This window comes from Chlorocebus sabaeus, chromosome 11, assembly GCF_047675955.1.
Source record: "Chlorocebus sabaeus isolate Y175 chromosome 11, mChlSab1.0.hap1, whole genome shotgun sequence".
In the NCBI taxonomy this organism is placed as follows: Eukaryota; Metazoa; Chordata; class Mammalia; order Primates; family Cercopithecidae; genus Chlorocebus; species Chlorocebus sabaeus.
Genome location: NC_132914.1, coordinates 10,532,726 through 10,542,780, shown reverse-complemented (window position 1 = coordinate 10,542,780; position 10,055 = coordinate 10,532,726). Strand labels below are relative to the sequence as shown.

The 10,055-nt window shown below is 43.6% G+C and overlaps 1 protein-coding gene across 2 annotated transcripts; it reads right to left on the bottom strand.

Moving 5' to 3' along the window:
• Nucleotides 1-4: 4 nt before the first annotated feature.
• On the bottom strand, nucleotides 5-9,769 carry M6PR (mannose-6-phosphate receptor, cation dependent). Of its 2 annotated transcripts, XM_037995126.2 has the most exons (8): nucleotides 9,320-9,769; nucleotides 8,964-9,017; nucleotides 6,072-6,251; nucleotides 5,272-5,438; nucleotides 3,404-3,513; nucleotides 3,018-3,148; nucleotides 2,044-2,170; nucleotides 5-1,574 (listed from the first exon to the last, which is right to left on the bottom strand). In XM_037995126.2, the coding sequence occupies exons 3-8, from the start codon at nucleotides 6,248-6,250 to the stop codon at nucleotides 1,452-1,454; spliced, it is 837 nt and encodes a 278-aa protein (XP_037851054.1). In that variant the 5' UTR covers nucleotide 6,251; nucleotides 8,964-9,017; nucleotides 9,320-9,769; the 3' UTR covers nucleotides 5-1,451. The 2 variants fall into 2 exon arrangements, with proteins under 2 accessions (XP_037851054.1, XP_007965726.1); XM_007967535.3 differs by lacking the exon at nucleotides 8,964-9,017 and having other exon boundaries at nucleotides 9,320-9,768.
• Between the last annotated feature and the right edge of the window lie 286 nt (nucleotides 9,770-10,055).

The window sequence follows — 10,055 nt, the reverse complement described above, 5'->3', positions numbered from 1 at the left end:
CCAATATGTTTTGTTTTTTTAATCATTATGAGTTTTTGTACAAAAAGTGATTTTTTTTTCTTCATTTTAAAACACCAGGGTGTGGGGGGAGGGATGCAAACAAATAACAAAAAAGATGCTTTTGTAACATTATTTTCCCTGTTTAGAAAGAAAAAATCACTCCAATAGTATTGAAAAGTCCAAAGATGAAATAGTTTCATTTTCTTTTCCTAAGGCTTATAAAAGGCCCCCTGCCTATTGATTCCATTCCTCTTTTGTGTCCAGTGGAGCCATGTTACTCTTCAGTGGCCCAGGGGTTCACTATTACAGAAAGATCAGTCCAGGTTTCTGGGCACATGGCCTAAACAGGAAGATGGAAGCATCAGAGGATTAAAAACCTTTCCCCACAGAAATGTGGGCAAGAAGACACTTCCCTGAGCCAGCAGAAGGGACAGGTGCAGCAGCATTCCACACCCAGCGCAGAGGACAGCAGAGCCCTCGATGTCCCACTTCTGCTTCCATTCCCTTTCCAGAAGATTGAAAAAAAGGTCAAAACCACATGCCTGTGGAGAAAGTGCGACACGTTTAGAAATACTGGTATAGGGAACCAGGAGTCAGAAAAGCTTTACCAGCTTTTACTACAAATGGAAGAAAGACATCAGGATCCCACCACCGCAAGGTAAAGTGACTTCCCTTTTCTGGAACCCCTGTGGCACAGGAGTTCCAATTTTCCTTTCCAGCGGACTGGATTTCTGGATAGGCATTTTGGCTGTATGTGGACAGATAAGACCACAATCCATGGCCCAATCCCACCTATACAGTCACCCCAATTTCCACAAATGATGTGATGGTACCGTATAATCCTGTAAAGGGAAATTTCACATTTTTCCTGTCCTAATCCCAGAGGTGGGAGAAGCAAGTCTAGAACATCTCCAGGCTCAGACTAAACGAGAGTACTTGGACTGCAACCAAGTAATCACTGCAAAGTAGTTCCAAGCAGCAAGAAATACCAGATTCTCATGGAGACTACTATAGGGTACAGAATAACAACATGAAAGCAATCAAACCTGTATAAATAATGTTTCTTGGCTTTTTTTTTTTTAATTAAAGAAATCCAGTGTCTCAAAAACTTGTGAAAATGTGTTTAAAAAACAAAGGGCCAGTGAGCCTGCCACACCATTTTGCCCATATGCCTGTTGTACCTTGTGATGTCAAGAGACAATGCAAAAGCCTGTTTTCACAGGCCATATTAAGTCTGACTTACAACTGTACCTCTCTAGAGAAAAAACAGAAAATAAGGAACAAAGGGAAGGCAGTTTTACTAGTGAAAAGATGCAAATCAAAAGCAAACTGGAAAGCAAGAGCAATAGTAAGGGTGAGATGAGAGACTGGAGTTGAGACTGCTTGAGAAATCTGGCTGTGTAGCTTTGGTTTGGGGGACTGAGGAAGAGGCTGGACATATAAAGTGCAATCTACATTGGTAATAAATGGTCATCCCTTTCTTCTGACTCCTCCCCCAGCTGGTCATCCCCCACACCACGATATGCTGCAGGCACATTTCGAGGTTTAGAACGGCAGACAAAGTCACAGCCATCCTGTAGGAGAGAAAAAAAAATAATTTGGAGCATCCAACTTTAGGTTATGAGAAAAATGTACTTATGGTCTAGGAATGTGGTAAGAATTGGTTTTCTACAGGGATAATGAGAAAACCTAAAAGATCTGACAATCAGCCTAAATTCAATTTGGGACAACAGGAGAAAAAGTTTCTTCTTAGGCCTCCCCTTCTTCCCACCCAGGCCCACTTAAAAGCTAAATCAGATTTAGAAGAGCCCACCTGGTCATCAACAGTGTTGTTCTTTCAGCAATTTCTTACCAAGGCCAGAAACGATGCTATGCCACTTACTACTCTGTACTAGGGCAACCGTCTTGTTTACTGGGACTTTTGTGGTTTTAGCACTCCATGTCCTGTGTCCCAGGAACCCCCTCAGTGTGAGCAAACCAGGATGGTTGGTCACCCAGCCTTGTTTGCAGGCTACAAATTCAACCAGCTGCCCTGTTACTTACTGCTACCAGATTGCCAAGATCCTGCCAGAAGGCTAAGTGAGGAAACTGCTCCATTCCTTTGGCTCCCACCACCAGTCGCTGGTATAGGAACCCCCCAACAACATAAACAGCAACCAGCGACGCAAACCTGTAGAGACAGAAATCTACACTTAAGAACTGAGAAATAGTAAAACTCAGGATAACCTCTGTATTTATTGTTAGCTGTTTCCTAAGATACATTCCCTGAAAAGGAAAAATGAGTAGTGACACTAAATGAAAAAGGGGGCTGGTAACTCTTAGAAAACCAATTAGAGTGCTGTCAGTCCAAGAGAAACAAAGGCCCAAAGTGTGACAGGGTGTGATTCTATGGCCAAGAATAATCACCGTTAAGTATATGATTCCATTTCTCTAAAAGTTCTGATAATCGAATGAAATAATATAAAAATTGCCTAGTCCTCCAGCAGGGGAAAAAAAGCACCTCCAAATGCTCTATACCGGCAACTAAACATTAAATCTCATTTAAAAAAAACTTGCATAGTCAGTTTTTTTTTTTTTTTTTTTTTTTTGAGACGGAGTTTTGCCCTTGTTGCCCAGGCTGGAGTACAATGGTGCGACCTCAGCTCACGGCAACCTCCACCTCGCAGGTTCAAGTGATTCTACTGCCTCAGCCACCCAAGTAGCTGGGATTATAGGCATGTGCCACTGTGCTGGCTAATTTTGTATTTTTAGTAGAGACAGGGTTTCACCATGTAGGTCAGGCTGGTCTCAAACTGACCTTAGGTGATCCGCCTGCCTTGGCTTCCCAAAGTGCTGGGATTACAGGTGTGAGCCACTGTGACCTGGCAGAATTATTTTATAGCCAGAGGATTTAAAAAGTCATCCCCATCAATTACAGTATAACATACACACGTACAATTTGTGCTTATGTACCACCATATAGTTACTGATCTTAAAAACAAAAGGAAAGAAGGTCTGTTCTGATAAGGCATACTCACGTGACAAGTAAGATAGAACCCACACTGAGGTGGGAGATCTCTGGGGAACAGGCCAGGCTGCTATCCATCTCAAAGAGGTAGAAACAATCTTGGACTTTGCCCCGCTCCTCAGACACAGGGTTAAAATTGTCCTGATGATGAGATGGCATAACACATTTAGGTGGTCAAGTGTTTTGACTCCTATGCAACAAAATAAAAACCCCAAAATACCTGCTCTTTCCTAGTTCAGCAGCCTATTTTCCATGGAAGATGCATGTCTGACACAGAGAGAAACTGAGCTGCTAGTATTCTAATGTCCAATCCAATGTATTGTGTCCCCTCTGGATATTCTCCCCCACCTCACGTCAGTCCTCCTCCCTCGGCTTATACAACCCAGGGTGCCTCACCGCTAGGGTGTGTCGATTGCAGGAGATCATCACCACTGCACGACGCTGCTCCTTGCCACAGTGGTTGTCATATTCATCACCCCCTTTATAGATCAGCATGATCCAATTACCTGAGGAGGGACAAGGAAAACGGAGCTATGGCGTGGGGGAAAAGCAGAGGCAGATCTGGGTGGTATGGCAGAGTGGAATTGAGTAATTCATTGCAATTGGTTATAAGTAAACAACCCTCATTAGTATGAACTTGGTATACCAGAAATGCCAAGCTAAACTTGTTTGCTTACGAAGACTTGTGTTCCCTTAAGACAAGAATCAGATATTCATTTAAGAATAATCTTAGGCCGAGACAGGCGGATCACGAGGTCAGGAGATCGAGACCATCCTGGCTAACACGGTGAAACCCCGTCTCTACTAAAAAATACAAAAAACTAGCCGGGCGAGGTGGCGGGCGCCTGTAGTCCCAGCTACTCGGGAGGCTGAGGCAGGAGAATGGCGGGAACCCGGGAGGCAGAGCTTGCAGTGAGCTGAGATCCGGCCACTGCACTCCAGCCTGGGTGGCAGAGCGAGACTCCATCTCAAAAAAAAAAAAAAAAAAAAAAAAAAGAATCATCTTAATTTTTAACATTAAAGGTAGGCAGCTGACAATGCAAAAGCAATTATGATCCATACCTTAACACTGATTCATTTTCTGAATATCTTCTAAAAGCAAAAAAAGAGGTTCCATACAATGGCTGAGCAGCAGGGGTAAGCCCATCTAAGATTTCGACTTAGCCCCAGATAAATTCAAAGCGGATATTTAAGATTGGAATGCATATCTCCTCTTTAGTATTTACTGTGTTCAGTTATTTTGCAAAATATCATTTGATTCAATAATTGTGAGGTGAATGCTCCTCGTTTTGCATATGAGAAAATAAAGTCAAAAGGTGATACGACTTTCCAGTCACAGGATTAGGAAATAGGAGGAGAACCTAGTCACATGACCCCTAGCCCCAAATCCTTTTATTTTTTTATTGTATTATTTACCAGGAGTAAACAGCTACCCTGTATAACTTAGTTATTTATCTGTATGGGAGGGAATTGGACCATAGGTGCTTACATGGTCCTCTCCAGCAATATGACTTTTAAGAAATACCACCACCATAGCACAAAAGTCAGTGGGTAAAGTTTTGCAGACTGAGTAGTTTGCAAAAAAAAGTTTGAGCTCTTAAAATTTAACTGGTCAACTTTTGATTAATTTGACGAAAAGTCGTGGTGGTTGGCATTTTTAAGTCTAGTGTGAAACTCATTAAAAGTATTTGGGTGAATAAAAGAACTCTAGGCTATAGAATTCTGGCTAGAGTTGGCTGGGAGCGGTGGTTCATGCCTGTAATCCCAGCACCTTGGGAGGCCGAGGTGGGCAGATCAGGAGGTCAAGAGATCAAGACCATCGTGGCCAACATTGTGAAACCCCGTCTCTGCTAAATATACAAAAATTAGCTGGGCGCGATGGCACACACCTGTAGTCCCAGCTACTCGGGAGGCTGAGGCTGGAGAATCGCTTGAGCCCAGGAGGCTGAGGTTACAGATCGTGACACTGCACTCCAGGCTGGGTGACAGAGACAGACTCCATCTCAAAACAACAACAAAAAATTCTGGCTAGAGTCTTCATTTTGCATAAGTTTTGCACTAATTTTAATGCACAATTGTCCTGAGCTGTGACTTACAGAGGAGCTGTGGAATTAGGCATCCTGTGGTATATTATAGTCTCAGGTGTGCCGAACCACACATATGATATACCGAAGAGACTGGAAAGGGCCACGACATACAGGATTGTCAGAGGGATTGGTTGGGATCAATTAGTTAATCAAGAGTAGGAAGGGGAGTTTTCTTACTTCCGTTGAAGATGTGAGTCTCGTTGAGTCTCCCTACCACTGTCTCCTTCCCATTACTTTTGTTGATTTGCACCAGGCCTGCCCCAGAAGTGTGGTTGCCAGCTTCCCGGCACACCCTGAAGATGTAGATGTATGTGTCTGAACCCTGGCCCACAGTGCTCTCAAAGCTGTAAAGAGAAGTGGGAAGAAAGAAGAGGAGAGTTACCAGCTATCAGCCTCAGGAATAAGAGCATCCTTTTCCTTTAATTAAAACAAAACAAACAACATGCTCGATTTACTTGAGGTCATGGCTGAGTGAATATTTGTTTAATTTTAAGATATTCATAACCTTGACAGACCATCCTTATTGCTGATGATGAATTACTAAAATACACCACCCAAGATAGCTCAGTATTCTAGTTATTTTTTAGAATGCCTGTTAGTAACCATGTTCCAATGAATAAGGGCCCATGTTCATGGGATAGTCTCATTTCTTAGGGACCAACTTCAGATTTATATAACTGAAGATCCCTGACACTTACAATGACGTGTCAGCCTAAATATGTTTACCCGATATTTCTAAAGTCCTATTATATGTAGGTATCAAATAATGCTTAAATTTCTACAAGCTAGTCTCTTGGATCCAGTCTTGGAAGTAGCTACTCTTCTGTGAAAGATGAGAAAACTGCACACGGCAACTAAAAGCTGGGCTGAGAATTTGCTCTATTATCATAAAAGAGAGCACGTTATCAAATAAAATCAGTAAGAAAAGACCTTAACATAAATATTTTCTCAAGCTCTTTAAGGTTCTTCTCATTTACCTTTTATTAAACAGTGGTTTCAGCCTCTTCACTAGAGCCAATTCTTTCTCTGACTCTTTACCCTTTTCTCCTACCAAGTCGCAAGTTTTTTCTTCTGCCTGCCAGGATTCTCTCACTGCCACAGCCAGAAGTAACAGCAGTAGCAGTCCAGTCCTCCAGCAGTTGTAGAAAGGGAACATCCTTTGGGAGAGAGTGTGTGTTGGGGAGGGCAGGTAGGATCAGGAGAGGGGGAAAGAAACAAAGCGTATGAATGTGTAATAAATGGATGGTATTTTGACTATCCAGAAAGTACACGATTCTCTGGCATATGCAACACATGCTACATTTTAATATCTCTAACAAGAGCACCTGCAGCAGAAAACTCATTTATATTTAACTTGTGAGTCTTTCAGAACAAACTACAAGGTTGAGAAGAGGGAAATGAAGAAAACTTAAAAGAGAATGATGACAGCTTGGGCGGAGCCATCCTTGCCTCCTTGCCTCTTTACTGTTTGATGGCTTGATGAAGTCTTTTGAAACCTCTTCGGCCTCTACAGGTCACAAGTCTCAAGGGTTTCTAGACTTCTAATAAGTACAGTTGTCTTTTACGCTACAAATCAATGACAACAAATTGGGAATCACCAAGCCATTTTACAATTGAGTAAATTCAATTCACCTGCTGCTTGTACTGCTCTAGGAATGAAAACACACAGCTCTCTTTCCCAAACTTACTAGGTTGGTGCAAAGGTGACTGTGGTTTTGGCCAAAAAACCCCCACCAAAACCTAACATTTGGTTTTCTCTAATCCATCCTCATATCCAGGACAGACTGATTTACCCTTGCAAAACACTTCACTCTGATATCTGTTAATGATCCCTCAGGCCATCACTACTTGTTTATTCCAACAGTATCACGGGCAGTTTCCTGATTTAACTCTTCTAAACTTTTCTCACTTACAATAAAACGCTGCAAATCTGGGCTTTGGTATAAATATTCTTTAAAGTTCTCTAGTTCTTTTTCATGCTGGTCCACTTACTCCACCGCATTTTTGAAATATAAAACTTGAAACAAGCAGAATTTTCATGGGTACTAATGAGTTTGAAGATGGGAAAATGGAAGCTCCAACCTTGACCCTGAATGCACTTTCCCCATTTCCCTAAACAAAGTAACATCTGACCTTCTATTTCCCACACCCCACTAAAGCAACAAATTCCGGGAAATTGTCTACCTGACTTCCTGTACCCCAAACATCAATTCACTACTGTAATATTATGGTAGTTGCCATAGAATAATCATAGCTAGCCAAGAGGTCCAAGGCCCTCATAACACATTTAATGCACTGAAACCACACAACAGCAGGAAACAATAGACTACTGCCTTGGGCCAGGTGCTGTTCAAAGCACTTAACATATATTAAATAACTAATTAATCCTCACAACCTTATGAGTAAATACAATTATTGTTTCTATTTTACCAATAAGAAAACCGAGACACAGCTAGTGGAATTAGCTAGAGAGTCTGGCTCCAGAGTTCATGGTCTGTCATTACATGTATATTTCCACTATGTACATAATAATTTTTTGGAGATGAGAGTAGGCAACCAAAACTGTGGGTTCTTTTTTTTTTTTTTCCTCTTAAGAAGTGAAGGGGAAGTGATTCCTCACAGTTGACTGAATAGGTGGTGAAATAAAGAACTTAGACCTCCAACTCCCACCACCTTCCCTAAGTTAACCCAGTGCTCAACACACAACTTGACCAGCTGACTCACTAAAAAGAAATTGGAGGCTCCTTTTTCTAGACTAACTTAGCCTGCCATTTTCCTTTACAGTCAGTCTCTCAGGACCTAATTAAAAACTGAGTTGATGATTTCTTTTCCTAAACTAGAACAAGGAATCTCACAAAATTAGGAAGGAATGAAAAGTTAAACACCTCAGCCATTAGCTGAGTTGAACTATCTTTTATTTGCTTATTATTTAAAAAGTTAGGGTAATAAATTGATACTGTATTCTTTCCTGCTTAAGGCTTGGCTTTAAATTTAAGCTGCTTCTCTTTGATTCAGTGGCATAATGCGCTAAATGTTTTACCTAGATTATGTTCATTCATCTTCACAACCCAGAAAAATAGGTGTAATTTTTCATACTTTAAAACGAGAAAACTGACGCTTTACAGAGTTAAATTACTTGCTGTACATTACACAGATATTTTATGTGTGTGAAGTTACTGGGGCAATTTAGACGATTCGTGGCATAAAGATAACTGCTGGAAAACTTACAAACATAGGGGTGCAACAATCAGGCAGAGAACGAAATAGAAGGGTTGGGTAGTCCCCTTTTAATATGCTACAATTAGATTCTCAAGGTACAAGAGTTTGTCTATATACTTTGGAAATAAGGAGCAGGATTTTATGATCTTGAAAAACCTCTTTCAATTTTCTTATTCTCTAACGACACATCTATTCCATTTGGCAATGCTAAAAATTATCCTTTATTAGGGTGGCCAATGACTAAGCCAGCAATCGGGAAGCAGCTTACACCACTGGGCCTCTGTAGCACTCACTTCCCCATCTGGTAAGACAGCCATGGCCATTTTTCCAGTGGAATTTCTACTGTCTTCCCGCTGGCTCCTTTCTGATGTAGCAGTCCTTATCCCCTTTTCTCAAGCAGCCTACATTTTTCGAAAAGCAGCCCCAATTGGCTAAAAGGCCTAATGCTTAAAGAACTCAAGAGAGAAGGAGCCTCAGAGAAGTAGCGGCTTTGTCCCAAGAGCGGAAGCTCCCCACGAGGAACACATGATAATCCGTCCATCAGCCATTCTTATCCATATCACAGTCGCATCCCCCTCAAACCTCTCCCAGGGTGCTAGAAATTCTCGCTCTGTCCAGTGTCCCGACTTTCCAAGTGCTTGGAGCCATACCTTCTCCAAATGATGCCACTTGACCTCCCACCGTGATGCAGGCCAAAATTCCTCCTACAAATAAATCCACGAACACCTGCAACGGACTCCATACTTGGGGTTATCTTCCTTTCCCTGCTTTCCAAGTATCGTAAATCCCCTCTCTGGTTTTGGAAGTCCTTTCTCCCTCACACCTTTCGGAACTCCGTGACTCTCCGCCCCCACGCCTCCGCCTCTATTCTACTCTTAGGGCTCCTCAGCCAGATCTTTGGCTAGAACCATGGTCAAGGGAGCCATTGCGATTCCGGCTCCTGTTATAGACGCTTAAGTGTGAGCGCACCCCAGCCCGCCTCCTCCTCCACGCCCCTCACACTCACGTGTCGCGGGGAACTGGAGCAGCCAAAGCTCAGAATCCCCCGTGAATACCCGTCTGGGGATGGGAGACGGGGCCAGCTAGGGGCCGGCCGCAGACCCCGGTCCCAGAGCTAGTTTCAGAGGCCAGCGTTCCCCTAGCGCCTGGATGCGCCCCACTCCGGGAACCGGAAACAGGAAGCGCCAAGAGGCCGCTGGGCAACCGCTCCTCCCACCAGACCCCGCAGCATGTGACCAAAGAACAATTTCGCCCCTTTCCCCTTCCCGGTCTCCCTGGGATTTTAGCTCCGCCCTCGTTCCATCAGCTCCAATCACTATCGAGGTTGTCTAGTTTCGCCTTTTCTGGTTGCCTTTCTTCCAATGGGGTCCCAAAGTCCCGCTTCCAGGGCCTCTCGGCTTGCGCGCCCCGGTCACGCGGGGTCACGCGCCGGACCGCTCCCGGGTAGGGTCCGAGTGAAGAGAGTGCGAGGGGCAGGTGGCGGAAGCGGAAGTTACGGAGGCAGCTCGCCCTCGGGCTCGGCGGGAGTTGTAGTTCTCACGCTAGGTCTCCTCCGAGCGCTTTCCTAGACCGTTCGCCGCCTGAGAGGGACGCTGTTCCGCCGCGTGCAAACTTCAAGTCTAGACTCCACTGTCGACTCCTAGACGAGAGTAGTGCAGCGACGGGGCCATGTGCGTCCTGGCTTTCTTAATGACATCACTCCTATGTATTGCCTTTTCCCAGTTGAGTACCTTGGGGTGAAT

Excerpts from the sequence above, each read along its gene's own strand:
- M6PR (XM_037995126.2), bottom strand. The coding sequence starts at position 6,250 with ATGTTCCCTTTCTACAACTGCTGGAGGACTGGACTGCTACTGCTGTTA. Across the intron at positions 5,439-6,071 it reads AAACCACTGTTTAATAAAAG|CTTTGAGAGCACTGTGGGCC; the intron begins GTAAATGAGAAG and ends TTCTCTTTACAG. Across the intron at positions 2,171-3,017 it reads GGTTCTATCTTACTTGTCAC|GTTTGCGTCGCTGGTTGCTG; the intron begins GTGAGTATGCCT and ends CTGTCTCTACAG.